The sequence below is a fragment of the Podarcis filfolensis genome (assembly GCF_964270895.1).
Source record: "Podarcis filfolensis genome assembly, chromosome: 17".
Lineage (NCBI taxonomy): Eukaryota > Metazoa > Chordata > Lepidosauria > Squamata > Lacertidae > Podarcis > Podarcis filfolensis.
In genome coordinates, this window is record NC_139621.1 from 19,292,685 (window position 1) to 19,317,211 (window position 24,527).

Consider the following 24,527-nt stretch of genomic DNA (forward strand, 5'->3'; position numbering starts at 1 on the left):
GGATTCTTTCTAACAACAGTTCTACACCTCAAGTTATCGAGCCCTAAGGATTCCAGGAGCCATTATTTATGGATCTGACCCAGTCAATCTAATCCTAACTCGTTCGCCATTATGATGTCACGAAGCCATCTCACCGCAGAGTTCCTATTATGACATCACCTACTGGACGCCTGGCAGATAATCTCCACATACTTCAGAAGTGCATTGGAAAGACAGAATGGGTGCCACTTTGACGATGACTTATTAAAAGAGGTCCTCCCTTTGGTCGTGTGTGCAATTTTGGCGGGTGTGGGTTTTCGGTGTCCATGATACAGTGGGAAGAATCCAACAGATTTGTCTCGGAATACATCCAGTCGTCCCTTCTCAACAATGAACGGAAAGCGGTCTGTGCGGAGAAGTTTGGAGCAACCAACACAAGGCTTTCAGGATAACCCAAATATTTCCAGTGGGCCAACAGGATCTGGTGGAACGCAGTCAAACAGGTAGAGCAATATTGTGTGTATTTGTATCCTGGTAAAGTAACAGGATAGGGACACGGGTGGCGCTGTGGGTTAAACCACAGAGCCTAGGACTTGCCGATCAGAAGGTTGGCGGTTCAAATCCCCGCGACGGGGTGAGCTCCCGTTGCTCAGTCCCTGCTCCTGCCAACCTAGCAGTTCAAAAGCACGTCAAAGTGCAAGTAGATAAATAGGTACCACTCCTGCGGGAAGGTAAACGGCATTTCCGTGCGCTGCTCTGGTTCGCCAGAAGCAGCTTAGTCATGCCGGCCACATGACCTGGAAGCTGTACGCCAGCTCCCTCAGCCAATAAAGCGAGATGAGCGCCGCAACCCCAGAGTCGGTCACGACTGGACCTAACGGTCAGGGGTCTCTTTACCTTTAAAGTATCAGGATAAAAAACATGGGGGGAAAGGACACATAAGAGAACGCTTAGGTTTATAACTTTAATATTGCCAGAGGGTACCTTCAGACACGGGTGGCGCTGTGGTCTAAACCACTGAGCCTCTTGGGCTTGCAGATCAGAAGGTTGGCGGTTCGAATCCCAATGATGGGGTGAGCTCCCATTGCTGTGTCCCAGCTCCTGCCAACCTAGCAGTTCGAAAGCACACCAGTGCAAGTAGATAAATAGGTACCACTGTGTCAGGAAGGTAATTGGCATTTCCGTGCGTTCTGGTTTCCTTCACAGTGTCCCGTTGCACCAGAAGCAGTTTAGTCATGCTAGTCGCATGACCCAGAAAGCTGTCTGTGGACAAATGCTGGCTCCCTCGGCCTGAAAGCAAATTTGACTGCCACAACCCCATGGTCGCCTTTGCCTGGACATAACCATCCAGGGGTCCTTTACCTCATTTACCTTTACCTTTTACCTCAGACTGTCAATATTTTCCAGGTGAGGTTAAAGTGCATACCATGGCATTTCAGTTTGTGCAATTCAAGTAAATTAAAGTGCTCTGTTACTGTACCTCAACAAATTCCCTTGTGTGAGGCATGCCACATATTTAACACTTTGAGCTCATGTGAGACATTTCATGTTCCTGCCCATAATATGCATAATTTCTTTTTTGTTTGGAGTCACAGTGATTTCTCTAAGGCTCCAATTAGGGTTTCTGGATGTAACAGCAAACAGAGCTCCTACACCTATAATGAACTAATTAATGAATTACATTTCTATCTCACCTTCCCCCCCCAAAGAGCTCAAACTGGCCCCTGTGGTTTCTCTTGCCCGCTTTCTCCTCACAACAATCCCATGAAGTAAAGTTATGTTTCCTTTTCCGCAAGGGAAGCTCCACAAAGCGTTTCCGAAATGGGAAGTTAATGTTTTGCAAGTTATTACAGATATCAAACTAGATTGCGAATTTCTTCACGAAGGATGCCGGTGTGGCCTTCCCATCCAGTATACCTTTATTTACACGCACTATGGGCATTGCAGGCGGGATTCAACTAAGTTGTTGCGTGTGTGCTATGAGCTCCATTCACGCAATGGGAGCTGCCCCTGCAACCCTTCAGTCTGTTCTGACTGCAGCAACCCAGTCAGATGGACGGGGTACAAATAATAAAATAATAATAATTGAAGGAAACCTCCAAACAGATTTAGGAGACACACAAAGGGGGGAGTTTTGTTGCACAAGTAAAGCTTGTTCCCCACTTTGTGCTTTGCTGTTGAAATATACTCAGAGTCAAGTGTGGATTTCATGCTCTTTATTCAGTTCATAGTAGTGAGGAGGAATGGAAGTTCCCCCAAAATGTCTGCTTTATATCCATTCTTTACACAATGGGCCCCACGTGATTGGCTAATTCCGGGATTCTCCTGGAGTTGGATTGGGTGGCTCCTGAGGACCAATTAGACTGCTGCATTTTGTATCCTATTCAACTCAGAACATAACAGCTGTATTCTACTTCTGGTATGCAGCACTGACTGCTGCAGAGAGAAGACGAGATCCATATCTGGGGAGTTTATCTAATATGGCATCTGTCAAACTATTCAGTGGCTGTGTAGTTGCCAAAACCTGGCTTTTGTTTTGTTTTGTTTTGTTTTTTGTTTCGTTCTAGTCTATTAATTAGGGATGCGGGTGGCGCTGTGGGTTAAACCACAGAGCCTAGGACTTGCCGATCAGAAGGTCGGTGGTTCGAATCCCCGCGACAGGGTGAGCTCCCGTTGTTCGGTCCCAGCTCCTGCCAACCTAGCAGTTCGAAAGCACGTCAGAGTTCAAGTAGATAAATAGGTACTGCTCTGGTGGGAAGGTAAACGGCATTTCTGTGCGTTGCTCTGGTTCTGCCAGAAGCGGCTTAGTCATGCTGGCCACATGACCTGGAAGCTGTACGCCGGTTCCCTCGGCCAGTAAAGTGAGATGAGCGCCATAACCCCAGAGTTGGCCACGACTGGACCTAATGGTCAGGGGTCCCTTTACCTTTACTAGTCTATTAATTAGGATAAGAGCATGGGTTACATACACATGGCATTCTCTGTATCTTGCAAAATCTTCTTAAGACAAACCTTCCCCACACCACTTCTGTCGCAATGTGCAATGTCAGTTTCCATGTGATTTTTTTTTTTACTCCCATGTGACCTGTTCCTGGCTACAGTTAAATCATCATCATAACTTTATTATTTATACCCTGCCCACCTGGCTGGGTTGCCCCAGCCACAATGGGCCACTTCCAACACATATAAAAACATCAACAAACATCAAACATTAAAAAACCTCCCAGTACAGGTGTCTTCTAAAAGTTGTATATTTATTTAACTGTTTAACATCTGACGTGAGGGCACCACTGCTGAGAAGGCCCTCTGCCTGGTTCCCTGTAACTTCACCTCGCAATGAGGGAACCCCCAGAAGGTCCTCAGAGTTGGACCTCAGAGTCCGAGCTGAATGATGGCGGTGGAGATGCTCCTTCAGGTATACAGGGCTGAGGCCGTTTAGGGCTTTGAAGGTCAGCACCAACACTTTGAATTGTGCTCAGAAACATACTGGGAGCCAGTGTATATCCTTTAGGACCAACATAAACAGCTTTCTATATGGATGAAATCCATCTGTTTTTGGAGACAATGGAGGAGGACATCTTTGGGGGTGAAGTCAAACATCTGGAAGGTTACAGTGGCTGCTGTGGTTGTAGAAACCAATACTGGGGAGACATGTTTTGTTGCAGCTGGAGCAGATGAAGGCGTCCGGTTGTGCTGCTGCAGATGCACAACAGGTTTTTTTCTCTCTGAGCTCCTTCCCAGCATTCATTTCTCCTCTGGTCACACACAAGATTCCTGGTGTCTACAAACAGTGTGCCACACAACAACCAAAGAATTTGTAGGACATCTTTTATTTTCTGACAGAAGCATGTCCATGAAGGAATCTTAAACACAAATCGTTTTGAAGAACACTCAGATAATTTACAGCATTTCTTCTTTCAGCTGGTACTTGCGCAATTCCACGGGGAAATGCCCCAGAAACTCTACTACCTCAAGTGGTCAAACAACTTCAACTGCTGATGAGGGAGTAGAAACGGGGGGTAAGTTCCAAAGGGCGTGCATTTATATGTTTTCATTTGGGGGGAATTTCATACCGTCAACATTAAGAAATAACACCACAAGGCAGCATAAGATCAACAATAAAATTGCATTTCTAAGATGAGTGTATCAGTACAGTGGTACCTCAGGTTAAGTACTTAATTTGTTCTGGAGGTCCGTTCTTAACCTGAAACTGTTCTTAACCTGAAGCACCACTTTAGCTAATGGGGCCTCCTGCTGCTGCCGCACCGCCGGAGCCTGATTTCTGTTCTTATCCTGAAGCAAAGTTCTTAACTTGAAGAACTATTTCTGGGTTAGCAGAGTGTGTAACCTGAAGCGTATGTAACCAGAGGTACCACTGTAGATCTTATTAGTACATCAGCATAGTTGGATCTCCCCTTCGGGAAAGTCTAGGTAAAAAGAGCCGTTTTAAGCAAGTACCTAAATGCCAGTACTGTAGGTGCCTGCCTGATGTCCGTAGGAGGAACATCCCAAAGGGGAGGTGCCACCACACTAAAAGCCCTGGCCTTAGTGGACATAAGACAAACCTTAGGAGTCTACAGCATGGCTAAGAGTGTCATTCCTGAGGATCCAAGTGCACAGGCAGGAGTATGCAAAATAATGTGGGCCTGGAGGTAACCTTGTCTGGTTTTGGGCTTTATATAACAGCAGCGTTATTTCAATACCTTCAATGTGGCATGGTGATAATAATAATAATAATAATAATAATAATAATAATAATAATAATTAATAATAATAATAATAATAATATATTATCTGGGTATGGGCTGCCTTCAGATGTCTTCTGAATGTCAGGTAGTTGTTTATCTCTTTGACATCTGATGGGAGGGCGTTCCACAGGGTGGGCACCACTACCGAGAAGGCCCTCTGCCTGGTTCCCTGTAGCTTTGCTTCTCACAGTGAGGGAACCGCCAGAAGGCCCTCGGCGCTGGACCTCAGTGTCCGGGCAGAACAATGGGGGTGGAGATGCTCCTTCAGATATACTGGGCTGAGGCCATTTAGGGCTTTAAAGGTCAACACCAACACTCTGAATTGTGCTCGGAAACATACTGGGAGCCAATGTAGGTCTTTCAAGACTGGTGTTATGTGGTCTTGGCATATGGGCAGCCAGTTAAAGTCTTTCAGTACAGTTAATATGGGCTTTTGATAGACCACTCCATTCAATAGCCTTTTTGCCACTTCCTGCTCAAGCTGCAGCTTCTGAAACAACCACCAGGGAAGCCCCACCCAGAGTGCATTGCAGTAAACCAATTCGAAGGTCACCAATCCCTGGACTACCATAGCTAAGCTATCTTGATCCATTCCGCTTGTCTTCTTCTTCCATCATCTTTCAGAGTGAACAAGGCCAGTCTTGAAACCAGATCCGAACCCAGACTGGAATGAGTCTGAATAATCAGTATATTTCAGGAATGTCTGCAGTTGCTCCACTGCCACTGTCTCCATCACTCCCCCCACCCAAAAAACCCCAGGGTATTTGCAACTGGTTGATAGCTATCACAAAGCATTGGTTTCGGGTAGAGCTTCTTTAAGATTGGCAGTACTGTCTTCACTGTAAGGTTAATGAGTCGTGTTGTGAGCGGTGGCTGGAGATAAAATGTTGTCTGAGACCCTCTACACAACTTGATTAAATCTACTCTTCAAAGATTTATGGGACATGTTGAGCTGAGCTTGCGCGTTGAACCGTTCTCAAGTCTAGCTCAACATGTGCAAATCTCCGGAAAGACTTAACTTTGGTTAATTTCAGTACACACTCAGTCAGTTAGACACTGGGTTATATTGCCTACCCAACAACAATTGTTTGAAGCAATCACAAAAAGAGCACAATCAAACAGCCAGATTCTAGGCTGCATCAACAGAAGTCTAGTGTCCAGATCAACACCTTGGTCAGACCACACCTGGAATACTGTGTCCAGTTATGGGCACTGCAATTTAAGAAGGTTGTTGGCAAGCTGGAAGGTGTGCAGAGGAGGGCAACCAAGATAATCAAGGGTCTAGAAACCAAGCGCTATGATGAACAGTTGAGGGAGCTGGGTATGTTTAGTCTGGAAAAGAGGAAACTGAGAGGAGATATGACAGCCATCTTCAAATATCTCAAGGGCTGTCACATGGAAGAGGGAAAAAGGCTTGTTTTCTCCTGCTCTGGAGGGTAGGACTAGAACCAATAACTTCAAGTTACCATACAGGAGATTCTCACTAAACATCAGGAAGAACTATCTGACAGTAAGAGCTGTTTGACAGTGGAACAGTTTCCCTTGGGAGGTCCTTTTTAAGCAGAGGTTGGATGGTCATCTGTCATGGATGCTTTAGCTGAGATTCCTACACCCTTGAGGTCCCTTCCAATTCTACAATTCTATGATTCAAAGCTTCCAAGAAACCAATGGGAGCAGAAGAAGCAACTGGTCCATTTTCCAGATGATGCACGTTTCAATTTTAGATGGAAACACTGAATCCTAGGTGTCACTGATGTCTGGCTAATGAGAGGATGTTCTTTTGGCAGGAGAGTCATCCAACAGAGGACAGATGAGGTTCACCAGAGAAGTTATTGGGAGGGAAAATAGCTGTGGCACCTTATCATCTGACTCGTCTTGCGCATCTCAGAAGAGTCTGCTAAGTATGTATCCAGTTGCATTTGCTTGACACTAAATGTGGGACTTCCCATACTTGCGTAACAAATCTCTTCCAGACCTTTGCTTCTGTACTGTCAAGAGAGATGTTTTCGTTGTATGCTATTTGTTACTTGTGTCGAAAATGGCAATGAAATATTCGGAAATAATGTTAACTTCCTTTACAGGTTTTTGTAAGACTTACAGCTGGGATGAATGCATGTGTAAGGGTATTAGGGGGTTGCTCGAGAGCAATCAGGCAAATGCCTGCCTGGTCGGCTGTAAAGCCTTGTTATTGGTGCCAAAAAAACCTTCACCATGCAGACCACCACTATTCTGTGGCTCGCTCATTCACTGGCAGAATCTGAGAGTGGGCTGTCCTTAAACCTTCCCCAGCAGAGTAGTTTCTTGACGCCCAGCCTGCGCTTCCCCTCTCTGCGCGGAAGCCTACTGCACAAGGAGGGCGTGGGTAAAGGAGGACCTCTCTCCTCGCCGCTTTGCTCAGGCAAGGTGTCCTGGCACCGCCTCGCCGCCCCCCCCCCCAGCCCTGCAGCTCCTCTCCACTGGAGGCGTGGTTACTCACCTCCGCTGAGGAGGTGCTGCTTCCCACGATCTTTGGGGGCTCTCTGTAATCCATCCGGCTTTTCCCCTCTCGCCCCTGAGCCGATGACAGTTCCCTGACAGCATGTGAAGAGCTTTGCATACTAGAAAGTACTATACCAATGTTTAATACTCTCTGCATTACAGTGGTACCTCAGGTTAAGTACCTAATTTGTTCTGGAGGTCCGTACTTAACCTGAAACTGTTCGTAACCTAAAGCACCACTTTAGCTAATGGGGCCTCCTGCTGCTGCGCCGCTGGAGCATGATTTCTGTTCTCATCCTGAAGCAAAGTTCTTAACCCGAGGTAATATTTCTGGGTTACTGGAGTCTGTAACCTGAAGCGTACATAACCTGAGGTACCACTGTATTATGGTTACTGCAAACTGGCCAAAAGTTGCATTTTCAAATGAGAGAATGAGCCCAGATTCTGCCCACTCTTCATAGGTAATCAGACAACCAAAGAAAAAGCAATTCCTTAAATGCTTTGTGATTTTCCCCTCTACCCTGCAGGAGCGATATGTACCATTCCCAGCAGCATAATAGTTACTGTTATCTGCCTCCCAGAATTCCTCTGTAAAGCCTGTATCTGTTTAAGGTAAGCATCAGTGGTCCGCTTTTCTTTCCCCCCTTTTAAAATAAGATTTTATTAAAAACCTTTTCATAATACAGCAAGTTATTCATGCTTAAGAGCATTTTGGAAGCCTGGTCTGGAACAAGAAATGGTTCTGGCATAAATCGTACAAACTTCACTCAGTCAATGCTGTTGTTGTTTCATAATCTTCTGCAAGTCTCAAGGTTGTGGACAAGATAAAATCAGCTTAGAAGCAATCAAAAAGACTGAAAGGAACAGCAACCAAATATTAAAATATTATAAAGTAGACACCCATGGCAGAGACAGCAGGTAAAGCTGGTCAGAACAAAAACAATTTATCTACTTGCACTTTGGCGTGCTTTCGAACTGCTAGGTGGGCAGGAGCAGGGACTGAGCAACGGGAGCTCACCCTGTCGTGGGGATTCGAACTGCCGACCTTCTGATCGGCAAGTCCTAGGCTCTGTGGTTTAACCCACAGCGCCACACTTGTCCCATTCTTTCAATAGGTCTCATCTAAAAACTAAGTTGGATACAAGCCAGAGTCTCTGCGTTCCTCTTTCTGGGGAAGATCTTGTTGTACATAACACAACAGGATGTGACATCATTGCACTGTGCACTTCCTTCATCTTACCTACCTGGCAGTGGGGGGTGGGACACAGGGTGTGGTGATGTCACATCAAGCATTGTCTTATACTAGACATTATTAGGAAGAGAAACATGAAGTAGCAGCAACTCCTGCAATGCCTATCAAATGATCAGGGGTGAATTCTTCCTGGTGAGTCCAGCAGCCATTCCTTTAAAGGGGAGCCAGCAGTGTCACAGGATCCCCATTCCATTTCTATAGACTTTGCTGGATCTCAAGAGTTGTGTCATCATGACTATCAGCCTTTTGACAACACAGCCTTATTTCCTCTCCAGAGACCAATGCACTATGGCGAACTTCGCGAAGTCTCTGAAGTTCTTGTCTATAACAGTCCCAACCATTTGTGGTGAGTATTCGTAGGGTTCCGTTTTTAATTTTAGGCAAGACAAACCAAGTTTCACTCACCTGCTATTAGGGCTGGGCAATATATCAAATCTATCTCTTCCAAAACTGGTTGGAAGTCCGTATCGTGATATCGGTTTCAAAGTTTTTGACCTGGCGATATATCACAAATCGTGGTGTGTGTTTTATGCAAAAATCACAACATGGGGAACACCGTGAAACCAGCCAATGCCTCCATCCTTATTTCAGACATCGTGATATATCAGTACAGTGCTTTTTTTCTATTTAAAAAAATGTTTAGGGGTACTCTCATTTTGACTCAAGAAAACCAACATTTTATAGTTCAAATCGGGAAAAATAAATACAGCAAATGGACAAAAGTACAAAGATTCACAAAATGTTTAGGGGTATTCGTCCCCCTGCGCCGCCGCCCCCCCCCCCAGGAAAAAAGCACTGTATCAGTATATCGCAATGTTTTGCTGGTGATATATAAGGAAGTTGAAAATCAGATATCATCCATTTCGATAATTTTGAAATTTTGATAATTCCAATGCAGATTGGTTTCGGTTTTGTGAATATATCCAATGTGAATATACCCAACCCCTCCTGCCTCTCATTCTTTGTCATGGCAGGGGTATTTAAATACTGGGTTGCTATTATTTTATTCCGCAACTCTGCGTTACCTTTTTGGTTGCTGTGTGCTTGTATATATTTAAAAATTCATAAATAATAATAAAAATAATAATAAATTGAGCAGGTGTAGGGGTGAAGGAGATTAATCATCTTCTCTAGTCCAGAGATGCCTTTGATAATAACAGTAGCTCCTTAGCTCTCAAGTTTGGCATGGCTGGAATGTAGCCTACTGTACAAAGGTAAGGGTTGCATCCATTGCTTTCCCGGTTTTGGCATCTGGCTTTACTGGCCACTAGCATGTGGCCCCTGGAAGACTGTCCGTCAGTGACAGGTGGTGAAATTTTAGTAGAGGAGCTGTTAGGACCAGAGGCTCCAGCATGTGGGGGTGATGGGCGGGCGGAACATCATGTGTGTGATGTCCGGATGTTGCATGTGTGAGCATCATGCCTCCCTCTCTAAGCCCAGCAGAAGCTTCTGGGGCTTTGAGAAGGAGACACCTCCTCCTGCTCTGGTGGGCTCTAGAAAGGTGACAGGAGGGGTCTTGGACTCATCAGAGCTTCGTTCATCCGGGTAGTAGCTTCCCAGGCTTTCGGAAGGAAGCACCAGGCTTTAATAAAGGTAAAGGGACCCCTAACCATTAGGTCCAGTCGTGACCGACTCTGGAGTTGCAGCGCTCATCTCGCTTTATTGGCCGAGGGAGCCGGCATACAGCTTCCGGGTCATGTGGCCAGCATGACTAAGCCGCTTCTGGAGAACCAGAGCAGCGCACAGAAACACCGTTTACCTTCCCGCCGGAGCGGTACCTATTTATCTACTTGCAATTTGACGTGCTTTTGAACTGCTAGGTTAGCAGGAGCAGGGACCGAGCAACGGGAGCTCACCCCTTCACGGGGATTCGAACCGCCGACCTTCTGATCGGCAAGTCCTAGGCTCTGTGGTTTAGACCACAGCGCCACCCGGGTAGTAGCTTCCCAGGCTTTGGCAAGGAAGCATCAGGCTTTAATATTTGAATGCATATGTGGTGGAATTGTTTAAACATCAAACAATTTTGGGAAACAATATATAATGAAATGGGGGGGGGAACGCTCAGATATTCATTTAGGAAAACATCAGAAGGTTTTCTATTGGGAATAGTGCCAGGAAGTTTAAAGGAAGAGGACAAGACATTATATTTATACCCAACAGTAGCCGCAAGGCTATTGATTGCGAAAAATTGGAAAAGTGGTATAATACCGACAAAAACAGAGTGGCTTGCCAAATTATTGGAGTATTACAATATGTCCAAAACAATGGGAGAAATTGGAAGGATCTCAAAAGAGAAGATAGGCAAGGACAATGTGTGAAAGAAAGTAGTAGAAATTGCAATTGAGAAGACTGGAAGTCTAAAACAGGGTGGGGTGAGGGGTGAGGGATGGTGGTGGGAAAAGGAAGTATGTGTGGGATTGAGTGTGGGTATGTATGAACATTTTTAAGGACTGTATGAAATTTATGTTTGTTTGTATATTCGTAAGATGTATGTATAAATGTATTAATGTTGAATTATTTTAATAAAAACTAATAAATATTTTTTTTAAATGCTTGAATACTCCAATTTACTGAAAACATTTAGGGGACTAGCCTAGTCCCCATGGTCCAATGACCGCACGCCACTGCTGTCCATGGCCGAATGTGGCCCTCAAGGAGGAAAAGCTTCCCCATCCGTGATCTCAACAAATTAACCTGCAGTAAATTGGGGCTAAAGGAAGGGTCTGCCTCAATTTGAACTTATAAAAGATGCTTTTTCAAATCGCTTAGGCTGCCTGCACATGCACACATGCCTCGCAAATAATTCTGAGTGTGGTAGCCTATTGGTGGGAATTGTAGCTCTGTAATGAGTAAACTACAACTCCCAGGATTCTGTGCTTCAGATTTGCTTCAGGTGTATAGTGTGTATGCAGCCTCTGTGGAAACACATCAAGTTTAGTTGGATGTGGGTGTGCATCACAGAAAATCCCAGTGTGGTTTTTCTAACATAAACACCATTGGCACTTGTGAGATAATAACTATTGGCTAGCAATATATAAATAAGGAAAGGAAATAAACGACAATTTGACTTTTAGAAGACATCTGAAGGCAGCCCTGTTTAGGGGAGTTTTTAATGTGTGATGTTTTATTGTGTTTTCAATATTCTGTTGGGAGCTGCCCAGAGTGGCTGGGGAAACCCAGCCAGATGGGTGCAGGATAACTAATAAATTATTATTATTATTATTATTATTATTATTATTATTATCATCATCATCATCATTATCATCATCATCAATAAGTGTTTCTTGCTTATTTCTCTAGCCGCCATTTACTGCTCGTGTCTCTGCATGAGGCTTTCAGACGGCCTGTCATCAAAGGTGAGCATCTTCCTGGGTGGGAACGTAAACTGAAGTCGCTCAAAGCGAGAAGCAGCTACTATAGGTGCTTTCCTTTTTTTATATAATAATTTTTATTAATTTTAATACATACCACAAAACTTCACCACTTATACAATCTTTTTTTTGGACTTCCATCAGCACCTCTGATGATCCACCGTTTTTATCACTTCTTATGCATTTCTTAAATTCATATTGGCTTAATTATCTTAACTAACCATCCTCCCCTTTATCCATTTTTGCAATAGTTCCAATAATTCACCTCACAAAACTTCTTGCAAACCTACAAACGTCGTCTGATCATCACAATTGCTTTTCAAATAGTCTGTAAATTTACACCAGTCTTCTGTGAATTTCTGGTCCCGCAGATTTCAAATCCTTCCTGTTAGTTTGTCTAGTTCTGCATAGTCCATTAATTTCATCCTCCATTCTTCTTTCATCGGTAATTCTTCTTGCTTCCATTTTTGTGCCAATAATATTTTTGCTGCCGTCGTTGCATATAAAAACAGCTTACATTCTTTTCTATTTATAACACTTCCTACAATGCCCAGTAAAAATGCTTCTGGTTTCTTTATAAATGTATATTTCAACATTTTTTTCATCTCGTTATATATCATTTCCCAGAAGCTTTTCACTTTTTTACATTCCCACCACATGTGATAAAACGTAGGTGCTTTCCTGGGCAAAGGTATGAAACTGGCAGGTTATGTATCTAGCAACTGGCACAAGGAAAAGCATGTTGAGTGGGGAGGAGGCCTAAACAAGATTTTGTTTAAACTATCAGCATGCCTTAAGGTGAAATGTTATGACTCCGGGTTCATAACATTTTTGACATCTAGGATGGAACGCCTCTGAGAATGTGCAGAGTTTCTTCTCCCCCCCCCCATAAAGGGGAGGATTTAGGTAGGTGGCATTCATCCCATGAAATAATAATAAGTTTGCCCTGAAAGTAGGGTTGCCATAATTTGAACAGCAAAAAAGAGAACACTATGACAACTCTCATTTTAAATACTCCTACTGTATGTAGCCTGTAGAAGCTCTGCTATATTTCTGAGGTGGGCAGGAGAAGAGGAAAGCAATTCTTCAACCACTAGTTATGTCTATGTCTCATCCAGAAAGTACAACCAGGGACATTGTGGCAAATTTTTAAAAAAACCACTCGGACAGAAGTTTTAACTCTGAAAAAGAGGACATGTCCTGGGAAAAGAGGACACATGGCAACCCCACAAAGGCCCAAAGATATTATTAACGTTGAGGTGTGTCTGTTTGTTTTTTTCCTTCTTTTTATAGGAGCTTACGCAACTGTATGAAACTGAGCTGAAATCGTTGTGGTAAGAGGGCTTTTCAGATAAAAATCCTGCTTAAATGCACATGTCGCTAGGCTGGTCATTACTCCTTGTTGGAGCCTTGTGGGTGAATCTCTAGGCTGCTCAGAGGGAACAAAGGATAAAATTCTCTCTGTATGTATTTCTTATTAAAAACAAAAATGGTTGAAATTCTATACCCAGGTGCACCTTGGTGGGCTTAACTTCAGAGCAGCCATAAAGAGGATTGCATACCCTCCAAGTGCCCCGGTTTTCCAGGGTCCAGAATTACGAATCCTGTTTCCATGGAAAATAAACCCCCTGCACCCAATGAAGGAAACAGTCAATCCGTTTCGAATTCTTTCACTTCTTAGGACAGGCATAGGCAAACTCGGCCCTCCAGATGTTTTTGGGACAACTCCCATCATCCCTGACCACTGGTTAGCTAGGGATGATGGGAGTGGTAGTCCCAAAACATCTGGAGGGCTGAGTTTGCCTATGCCTGTCTTAGGAAATGTGGGGAGTGCTGACTCCTTTAAATGGAGCCTGACACTTGTCTACTCAGAAGAAAGTCCCACTGTATTCCCTGGAGCTTACTCTCAGGTAACTGGGTCAAGACTGGGCAGCCTTACGCTGAAATCCGAAGTGTTTTTTACTCAGAACTAATTCCTACTGAGTTCAATAGGATTTACTCTCTGGCAAGTTCCTGATCATGTTCACAGTTTCTTCTTCTATTATTATTATTATTATTATTATTATTATTATTATTATTATTATTCCCCACCTTTTTCACTGACAGGGACTCAAGGCAGCTTACCACTAAAATTTTATTTCATTCCCTTTATCTGTTGAAGGTGTTGCTCACGATCCCTCCCCTCACACTTTTTTTCCCCTTTACGACAACCCTGTGAGGTAGGTGAGGCGGAGAGGTTGCATTGGCTCAAGGCGACCAATGTCAGTGTGTATATGGCGTACATCTGTGCAGGAGATCAAACACAAGAGAAGCTTCCTGGTGTCCTATTTTCATCGGAGAAATGTTGGAGGGGTTGGAATAGGATGTCCCAGTCTGAACCTGAGAAATGCTGGAGGGGAGGGAATTGCGTTGCAAGACACACTTAGCAGGAAACTAGGCACCACATGACTTACCTGTATGTTGAAATTAGCCTTTGACCGATCATCCAGAAAAAGCCCTAATCTGCAGGTACCTGTTGATGGTTTCAATTACTATCGCATTGCAGCCGGTTGGAGAACCGGGTTCCTCCTGCTGGACAAGCAAAGGATTCCTGATGTTTACATTGGTCCTATTTTTCATCTCAAGGAAGTCCCAGAATTTGCTCGAGGAACAAATCCATGAAATCCAGGGCCTTAAAAAGGAGACAGATCGCCTGCGTGCCGAAATCAACAGCATCAATGAAGGCATCCTGAAATCTGTGAAGGAAATCCTGGAGGAGAGTGATATCCCGGGAGAGAACAAAGATGTAAGATGCTGGAAAAGGCACCTCTCTGCTTTGCACTTCATACCCTCATTACAGGCTCGTCTTGCTGTTGTCATAACCTGGCAGCTTTAAAAACAAAACAAAGGGGAACAGTTAGCCTTGTTCCCTATCAAAAGTATATACCATATTTTTTGCTCTATAAGACTCACTTTTTCCCTCCTCCGAAAACTAGGTGTGTCTTGTGGTCTGGTGTGTCTTATACGGTATATAAAAAAGCAAGCCCACTTATAAACACAGCCTCCTGTGAGGGCAATGGTTTCCATACCTGCTAAGTTCAGAGGAATCCCTGTCTGTTGCAGAGGATTCTGGGATGTATTCAAGGGTTGACACTAATTTCACACAGGTCAGCCTGTTGGGCATCGCTGTCATTCCATGCAAACTGAGAGTGTGCCCCAGAATAGTGGGAGGGTTGCATGGTGTATACTCTTTTACTGCTTTTAAAAGAAAGCGCAACACTGGAAATATACCGTATTTTTTGCTCCATAAGACTCACTTTTCCCTCCCAAAAAGTAAGGGAAAATGTGTGTGCATTTTATGGAGCGATGGCAGGCTGCGTAGCTATCCCAGAAGCCAGAACAGCAAGAGGGATCGCTGCTTTCTCTGTGCAGTGATCCCTCTTGTTGTTCTGGCTTATGAGATTCGGAATATTTTTTTTCTTGTCTTCCTCCTCCAAAAACTAGGTGCGTCTTATGGTCTGGTGCATCTTATAGAGCGAAAAATACGGTAACTTTCACACACATACTGCGGTGCTTGGCTATGTATACATTGTCGCTGTTTATATGAAAGTTAATTTGTTAACGGATTAAGAAATACCAGAAGATGTCTGGATTTTGCCTTCAAGGTCTTAAGGTATGAGAGATTCTTAACCACCCCTGCCCACCCCAGCCAGTTAAAAGGCACGCCCCCTCCTGCCAATTCTCACTGCCAGCGTCATCCCTATGTTCACATTCCCTGCCATTCCAGCAAATCTTAACCTCGGAGTTAGGGCCATGTGTTTGCTGAGATAATATCTTAGGATTGCCACGCATCAGACATAGCTGGAATACTGCAGTCGGAAGCAGTGTCTGGGCAAAAATCGCTTAAATGTCCGGGAAAATCCTAAAACAAAGCTAAAGAACTTTTGTGTCTGGATTTTCACTTTTTGAAATATGGCAATCCTATCATATCTTGCTTTGCCATATGAGCGCATGATGCGCATTTGTCCATATTCATGCAACTGCTGCACGTAGAGCCTTAAGCTGCATTGTTCAAACTCCTTGGATAATTCATATGTTGCAATCCATGCCTTTGATATCTGCAGTGACTCTGCCCTGAGGTCTCCCTGATTGGTCTTTCCCTCTTTCACAGCAAGTGCTCACAACGATCAACTTGGCTTTTAAGAAGATTTATGAAGATCATGTGCAAATGGCTGATTGGGCTCAGAAAACAATAGGTAACAAGAGACTATGCTCTTTTCTTATTACCTGAATAAATGAAGGTACTTTCCACTGCCTTTTAGGGCTGAGCAAATGAACCCATTAAGACTGTCGCCCGAAGTACTTAGGTAAAGGTAAAGGGACCCCTGATCATTAGGTCCAGTCGTGGACAACTCTGGGGTTGCGGGGCTCATCTCACTTTATTGGCCAGGGGAGCCGGCATACAGCTTCCGGGTCATGTGGCCAGCATGACTAAGCCGCTTCTGGCGAACCAGAGCAGCGCACGGAAATGCCGTTTACCTTCCTGCCAGAGTGGTACCTATTTATCTACTTGCACTTTGATGTGCTTTCGAACTGCTAGGTTGGCAGGAGCAGGGACCGAGCAATGGGAGCTCACCCTGTCGCAAGGATTTGAACCGCCGACTTTCCGATCGGCAAGCCCTAGGCTCTGTGGTTTAGACCACAGTGCCATCCGCGTTGTGATATACCGATATATCACAATGTCTGAAATAAGGATGGAGCTATGTAGAAGCATTGGCTGGCTTCAGGCTTTTTCACGCGCTGTGATTTTTGCAGAGCACACCAGACACACATCATGATTTGCAATATATTGCCAGGTCAAAAATTCTGAAACCAATATCATGATATGGACTTCAAACCAGTTTTGGACAATATAATGCCCAGCCCTAACACACATCTTTATTTGCGATATATTGCCAGGTCAAAAATTACAAAACCAACATCACATTATGGACTTTGAACCAGGTTTGGATGATATATCGCCCTGCTTTATTCCCCACTGTCAATACAAAGTATCTGGTTGACATGTTATGTGGTAAATTCAGGGTTGCCTCGTAATACTGGCTGATATGGAGGGAAATTTGCAAATGAAATTGGTCAAAGGAAGTGAGGAGCGTAATCTTTACTCTGCTTGCTGATTCTGCCCTGAAAATCTGCTACCCTTTGGCCATTTATTGGTCTTTTCCCACCACAGCATGTCTCAGTATCAGGAAATAAATCTAAACAGGGAGAAAACCACTCTCTGCAGGACAGTGGCAGGAAGATTAGTGGGCATGGGAAGGGTTAAACACCCTCTCCTTGCACCTGAATCTCTGTTTAATTATTATTTGCTGTTCTCTTGAGAATTAGTTTTATTGTGTATTATTATATTCTAATAGATCATTGAATATTACTTTATTTGATATAAGTCATTCCATTTAGAAGCTCTGTTTTATTTTGACTTTCTGTATTGGATCAGATTGTTATAAGGTGCTTGTGTTTTTTTACGCATTTGCTGCTGTAAGCCGCCTTGTGTATAGCAATACAGAAAGGTGGTATACAAATTAAAAGTGAAATGAAATGAAAAATTCCATATAAATGCCCCTGACGCCCCTACATTTGGGTAATCTCTATGAACACAAAATTGGGAACATGAATTTTGAGGTAATTTTGTAGAGGTCTAGTTGCCTCACCTCAAGAGGGATACTGTTGAGCTGGGACAGTTTCTCCAAAATGATCAAGCGCTTGGAGAAACTCCTGCTCTGAGGAAAAGTTTGGGGGTTTTGGTAAAAAAAAAAAAAAATTAATTTTCCATTAAAAACATTCCAATTAATCACAAATCAAATCATCAAACAGAAAGAAAGAAGGCCAAATTACATTCCAAATTATTAAATTTCAAACGCTCTGAGGAAATGTTTAGAACATCTGAGGCTTTTCAGTTTAGAGGTATATAAGAGTACACATGGTTTGTGGAGGAGGTGGACAGACACATTTTTCTTCCTCTCTCGTAATACCAGAAAACTCGGGCTCAACCACCCAACGAAGCTGAATGTCGGAAGATTCAGAAAGAAAATACTTTTTTCACATAGCTCATGTTTAGCTATGGAACTCACTCCCACAAGATAATGATGGCCTCCAACTTGGACAGCTTCAAAAGAGATTTAGGCAAATTCATGGGGGATAAGATTATCCATGGCTACAGGCACTATGGGCATGTTCTGCCTCCACTGTTGTGAGGCGGTATTCCTCTCAGTAGGAGTTGGTGGGAATGACAAGTGGGGAGAGTTGTCCGTGCACTCTGGTCCTGCTTGGGATCTTCCTAGGGTCCCTGGCTGGCCACTGTGGGAATAGGATGCTGGACTAGAGAATAGGCTTGCCATACGTAAGGAGAACTCCTGACATGTCCTGCGTTTCAGGTGCAAAAATGGCATCAGGATGGAATTTTGACAAATTGGCAAAACGTCATAGAAAACTCAGGTGTACAGCAACACAATGGAAAAAGCAGTGGAAACAACTCCAAAAGCTTAAATTTACAGTCATACCTCGGGTTAAATATGAATATTTTCGAGTTGCGCTCCACGGCGACCCGGAAGTAACCAGGTTTCGCCACTTGCACATGCGCAGACGCTCAAAATGACATCATGCGCAGAAGCGGCGAATCGCGACCTGCGCACCCGCAGAAGCGCAGACGTGGGTTGTGTTCACTTCAGGATGCGAATGGGGCTCCGGAACGGATCCCATTATTGGGTTTGCAGGCGTCAGGAATTTGACTTTTCAATCCACCCAGACTCTCCTTATGTGGCAATGAGAAACTGTGCTATGGTCAGTGAAACACAGATCGGATGGAAATTTAGGTATTGTTGGTCAGTAGAGCTTGCTCTCCCTCTGTTAATTCTAATCTTTTTTTATCTCTATAGGAGCCACAATTGATAAAGACAGGACATCTAAGAGTTATGTACCTGAGAGTATGCAGAACTGCTGGTTTCAATGGCTTTTTGTGTCTTCAACAAATCCTCCTGATACTGTTCTGCAGGTACAGTAGACTGCCTGTATTCTATCACTGGTAGTACAGGTTTGGCGCAGCATTAGGATTCTTCAGTCATCCATTCTCCAAACTCTCGTCTTCCTGCCTATTCTCCAGGTGTCCGTTTTCCAGGGACAGTCCTGGAATTACAGAAGCCGTTCTGGTTTCTGATTTGATCCCGGCACGTCCCAGTTTTCCATTTTCCTCTACTCCAAGTCTCGGAGACATATTTGAAACTAATCCCAGATAAATACAGACAACTGTTTTTTGTTTTTGTTTTTTATTAACATTTCAACATGACAAAATATCAGAACATATCATCTTCATCATTTCCCCCCACCTCCCCAACAAACCCTCCCCCCCAAGACTTCCCTCAGCTCCTCTCTCTGATTTCTCAACACATATTGTTCTCTGCATACTGTAAACTTGTATAAATCCTTATATTATCTATCTACTATATTAACCGTCAATAGATTTGTGTATGTTTATGCAAAACTTGCCAAGGAGTCCACTTCATTTTGTTGTCTTTTTAGATAATCTGTAAAAAGTTCCCATTCTTCTTTGAAGTCACAGTTGTTCTTATCTCTCAGTTTGTATGTCAGTTTAGCCAGTTCTGCATAGTCCATCAATTTCTCTTGCCACTGTTCTTTTGTCGGGGTTTCCTCATTCTTCCATCCTTGTGCTACCAAGATTCTAATACAGACAACTGTTTATCAAGTTGTCATTGTTACTGTGTAGTTGCCCTGTTCTTAAACCAGCCATTCACCTCCGTGCCAAAACTTCCCTGTATCAGGAAGTTTTTAATATTTGACATTATGTTTTTATAGGTGTTGATAGCCACCCAGGGTGGCCTGGGGTATAAATAATAAAATTGTTGTTGTTGTTGTTGTTTTATTTGCCTCACTTGCATAGCAGGCCTAAACAGAAATTGTGGTAGGTCAGTCACCAATGATCATCTGTACTCGGCCGCAGAAGTCAGTTTATATATATTGGACCCAAACTGCAACTATGCCTGGGATGGTGGCAGTATCATGTTTTAGTCACTTGAGTTGCTTCCTGTCTCTAGCCAGATGTTTATCCTGGAAACTGCTGGGCTTTCCGGGGTTCTGAGGGCCAAGTAGTAATTAAACTGCCGGAGAAAATCCAACCAACAGCCGTTACAGTTCAGCACATCTCTAAAGCCATTTCGCCCTCGGGAGGAGTCAACAGTGCCTTGAAGGACTTCTGGGTTTTTGTGAGTATTAATGTTCAACTCGGCATTGCGCTCCTCTCAGATAAAACTGCAGAGCTGTAATTTCAGGCACTGGGAGGGCTACTCAGCAAGCCCAGATGTGTGGGCTGCTTCTCACAGACAGGTCATGGGCTAAAGAAGACTAACACACATCACCATTGTTAAGTTGTGGGTGAACATATCAGACGACACAGCGATTCTTCAAACAGCTCTTGTTTATTCAGAGGCCAGAACAGAACTGAACTGAAGGGCTCAGCCAGCCTGCTTATATAGAGCTCCAGTACAACGTTACTGTAGCAACTTTCTAAAACTATCCAATCACTGAACGTCACTTTCGATCCTTCATTTGCATAACTATCTACAGTATCCCCCTGCTGGCCCAGGGTGAGAACTTCAGTACATAACAACCATGTCAAGCTCAACCAGGACTGGGGAACACCCTAGGAGGCTGCCTCATGTTGAATGAGAACACCAGTCCACGTAGCTCAGTAATGTCTACACACTCCAGTAATGTCTACACACTAGTGGTGGCAGCTCTCCTGCATTTGAAGGCCAGTTGGTGTAGAGTGAGGTGGCCAGGGGGCCATGGTCCTGGGTGCAAATTTCTGACAGGGCACAACCAGGCAACCCCATCCAGACACGGGAAAGGCACTGTCACAGTTCAATGACACAAGTCATCCAGGCAAAAGCACCCGAGGAGGCTGCAGTGCAGGGACATTGAGGGGTGGGGCCTGGGGATAGGGGGTGGGACCTGGGAAGAATCCCGGGGACCAGACAAAGAAGGCTAGAGAGACACATGTAACCATCATCCCTGGGCTTGACCCATGGACGTAATTAACTCTGCCTCTGCAGCAGCCTCCCAGGGTGCCACCTTAATAAAGAATTGTTTTCCAGACCGTCCTTTAGGCAGTGTTCCATCCTTTGGTGTAAACGTCCTGTCACTAATTTCAGCTCCCCGCTACTTCTGGCTTTCCATTTTAGGGGCTAGAGGATGAAACACGAGAAGAAACTCTACTGGGGAAATTCATGTATGATATTGAGAAAGAAGCCATTCAGACATTCCAACTGAAGGTACCCTAACTAATAATAATAATAATAATTTATTTGTACCCTGCCCATCTGACTAGGTTGCCCCTGCCACTCTAGGTGGCTTCCAGCACATATAAAAACATAGCAAAACATTAAACCTTAAAAAGCTTCCCGATACAGTCATAGCTTGGAAGTCGAACGGAATCCATTCCAGAAGTCCGTGCGACTTCCAAAACATTCGGAAACTAAAGTGCGGCTTCTGACTGGCTGTAGGAGCAATCGTTCCTTGCGTACAGGACAGTTGCTCCACTGCTGTTATGTACTGAATTGAATAGGACCCAAAATGCAGCAGTCTGATTGGTCCTAGAACAATAGGATTCAGAATGCAGCAGTCTGATTGGTCCTAGAACAATAGGATCCAGAATGCAGCAGTCTGATTGGTCCACAGGAGCCACCCAATCCAGCTCCAGGTGGAAGTGAATCCGCAACCTGATTGGCCTACAGGAGAATCCCGGAATTAGCCAGTCACGTGGGGCCCATTGTGTAAATAATGTATATAAAGCAGACATTCTGGGGGGACTTCCATTCCTCCTCACCACTATGAGCTGAATAAAGAGCATGAAATCCACTCTCTACTCCGAGTATATTTCAACTGCCTTCTTCTAGGGATTGGGTCTCTGCATCTGATCTTCACAGCTCTCTTCCTGAATGCCCTGTTGGTACTTCATCAGCATGAAAGAACGAACAAATTAGACGGCAAGGACCAAAACAAAAGGCAACTCCTGTTAGCATCAATGGGAAGACCAGAGCTGCTTCTCATATACAGATTAAAATATGTGTGGGTGCATTACTCCAGTCTGATATGAATGGAGGGGGAAGTGGATTAGCAGCTAAATAATGCTCAGATGTGGACAAGCCTTTGCCTCCCGGTCATCTTACATAAATGGTGTGGTCGGTTCGGCAAAGTACAGTAGAAGGAGAGACTTTGTCTGTGTAGGCATCCTTGCATAGAGGCCCTGTACCACTATTTATTGCAATGCCCGCTATATATAGAACCAAGAGACCAATTTATAAAACCCCTGCTTACGAATGGAACACACTCAAACAGGGCAGAAAGACTGAAATGGCTGCTGAGTGATACGGATGACTTCGTAACATATAAAGTACAGTAACTTATATGCGTTGGCAGCTAAGAAGATCAGGAGAAAAGAACTAGATTAAATAGTGGTCAATTGCAAAGGTGATTCGGACATTTTTTTTGTGTCCTGCTGCTCATTGTGTGCATATCCAATAAGGGATCTGCAAATCTCAACTTTTTTCCCCAAATTTTTTAATTGATTTTCCAAAAAAATTTAGACAAACAAACAAACAAACAAACATATATCTTAACTATACTTAATCCCATCTCAGTAACATTGTTAAGTGACTTCCTCAAATCCCCCGGCTGAGTTTCAGTGTATATCATTGTAACAGTTTTCCAAAACCTATTTTCTCATAAAATTAACTTATTCACTTAACATCGTTCTTTCTTTCCATTTTAACTTTAAACATATTATTCTCTAACATTACATATTTAAATCCTAAGCCTATCTGATATTTGCACGTTTTTCCAATTAAGTTATCTTAACATATTTGACTAAATAGTCTTTAAATTTCTTCCATTCCTCCTGGTACTCCTCCTCCTTCTGGTCACGGACTCTTCCAGTCAGGTCGGCTAGCTCTGAAAAGTCCATCATCTTCATCTAGGTGATTTGGACATTTAAGCTGGCACATTCTATCTGAGAACCCCCTGCTATTCTCTTTTTGTTTCCTTTGTGAATGATGCCATGGCCTTTGGCTAGTGCAATAAAGTTGATGATGATGATGATGATGATGAATGGGGTGTGTGCCCTGAACTCTCCCCCTGTGAAGTTGGGCTCTCCTTGGGAGATTAAAAAAATAAATAAATCTGCTAGAACAATTTCAGATGATGACAAAAGTACTGGTGAAGCACAGCAGAGTTTTACACATTTGATTCCGTTTGTTCTTTCTCTTCTCATCCTCTACATTTCAGAACGAGCATTTAAAGCAGTTTCTGCATATAAAATTCAAGGTGCTGAGCAACTGGGGCAACTCAGAGTTCACCTGTATTTATCGACTCCGGGTGCATGGGAAGATGGTCCGTTCCTCGCCCATCGGATGAAGGCAGGGGGTGAAAAATCTTACAAGATGAATAAAAGGAAAGAAAACAGGAGTACCAACGCCCATCATACTGAGCAAACTGTAAAGAGCACTCGCAGCTCACTCTGACTTTTTCCTAGGGGAGGGTGGAGAGGGAAGTTAGGAGGGGGAGGAAAGAAAGAATCCTAATTATGCCAAGATATTTAAAGTCTGACAGGTGTTCATGACGGAAAGACCCAATCTGTGGTCTGCCCAAGAAACCAAGACAAGAATGGCAGGGGAAATTTCAGATGATCAATGCAAAGTCGTGGCACTGGCAAATTGATCTTAAGTCACATGAATATTTTTGATCCTGTCCAGTTTTCTGTGGAAAGGGGGGGGGGGATAGTTACGAAAGTAGGCAATCTCCCAATAAAGATTTCTGTCTAGACTGAAGTGTGTAGAGGCAAGTGAGCTGTTCGTGGAAAGGGTGCCTTTGATTTATGCGATATATTGCTTTGAGTTAAGCTGTTCTAAGAGCTGCTTCCATGGACTGTGCTGTGGCTGTGTTCTAGAATGTTCTTCCTTCTTTTAGGTGGCTTTCTAGAGACTAGGGAATTTGCTTCATGTCAAATACATCCCGAGTCCGATTTGCAAAATGCATGTCACTTACTGTGAAATCCTATACATGTCTACTCAGTACAGTGGTACCTCAGGTTACATACGCTTCAGGTTACATACGCTTCAGGTTACAGACTCCGCTAACCCAGAAATATTACCTCAGAACTTTGCTTCAGGATGAGAACAGAAATCGTGCTCTGGCGGCGCGGCGGCAGCAGGAGGCCCCATTAGCTAAGCTGGTGCTTCAGGTTAAGAACAGTTACAGGTTAAGAACAGACCTCCAGAATGAATTAAATACTTAACCTGAGGTACCACTGTAGTAGTAAGTCCCCAACTGGACTTACTGCATGTGCAGAGGAGGGTGAGCAAGATTCTAAAAGATTTGAAAACCAAGCCTTATGAGAAACGGTCAAGGGAGCTCAGTATGTTTAGCATGGATAGGAGGAGACTGAGAGGAGATATGATAAAGGTAAAAGGTAAAGGGACCCCTGACCATTAGGTCGAGTCGCAGACGACTCTAGGGTTTCGGCGCTCATCTTGCTTTACTGGCCGAGGGAGCTGGCGTACAGCTTCTGGGTCATGTGGCCAGCATGACTAAGCCACTTCTGGCGAACCAGAGCAGCGCACAGAAACGCCATTTACCTTCCCCCCGGAGCGG

The 24,527-nt window shown here is 43.9% G+C and overlaps 1 protein-coding gene across 1 annotated transcript; it reads left to right on the plus strand.

The window, feature by feature from the left end:
• Positions 1-140: 140 nt before the first annotated feature.
• LOC310752728 (SUN domain-containing protein 3-like) lies at positions 141-23,342 on the plus strand. The gene is made up of 13 exons (XM_083593660.1): positions 141-482; positions 3,901-3,998; positions 6,515-6,628; positions 7,733-7,817; positions 8,733-8,803; positions 11,758-11,813; positions 13,122-13,162; positions 14,454-14,613; positions 15,979-16,063; positions 18,743-18,858; positions 19,916-20,083; positions 21,062-21,151; positions 23,163-23,342. The coding sequence occupies exons 1-13, from the start codon at positions 370-372 to the stop codon at positions 23,289-23,291; spliced, it is 1,326 nt and encodes a 441-aa protein (XP_083449786.1). The 5' UTR covers positions 141-369; the 3' UTR covers positions 23,292-23,342.
• The last annotated feature ends 1,185 nt before the right edge of the window (positions 23,343-24,527 follow it).

Coding starts and splice junctions, on each gene's coding strand:
- LOC310752728 (XM_083593660.1), top strand. CDS start 370: ATGAACGGAAAGCGGTCTGTGCGGAGAAGTTTGGAGCAACCAACACAA. Junction 14,614..15,978: donor TCCCGGGAGAGAACAAAGAT/GTAAGATGCTGG, acceptor CCTCTTTCACAG/CAAGTGCTCACAACGATCAA. Junction 18,859..19,915: donor CTCCTGATACTGTTCTGCAG/GTACAGTAGACT, acceptor TCCTGTCTCTAG/CCAGATGTTTATCCTGGAAA.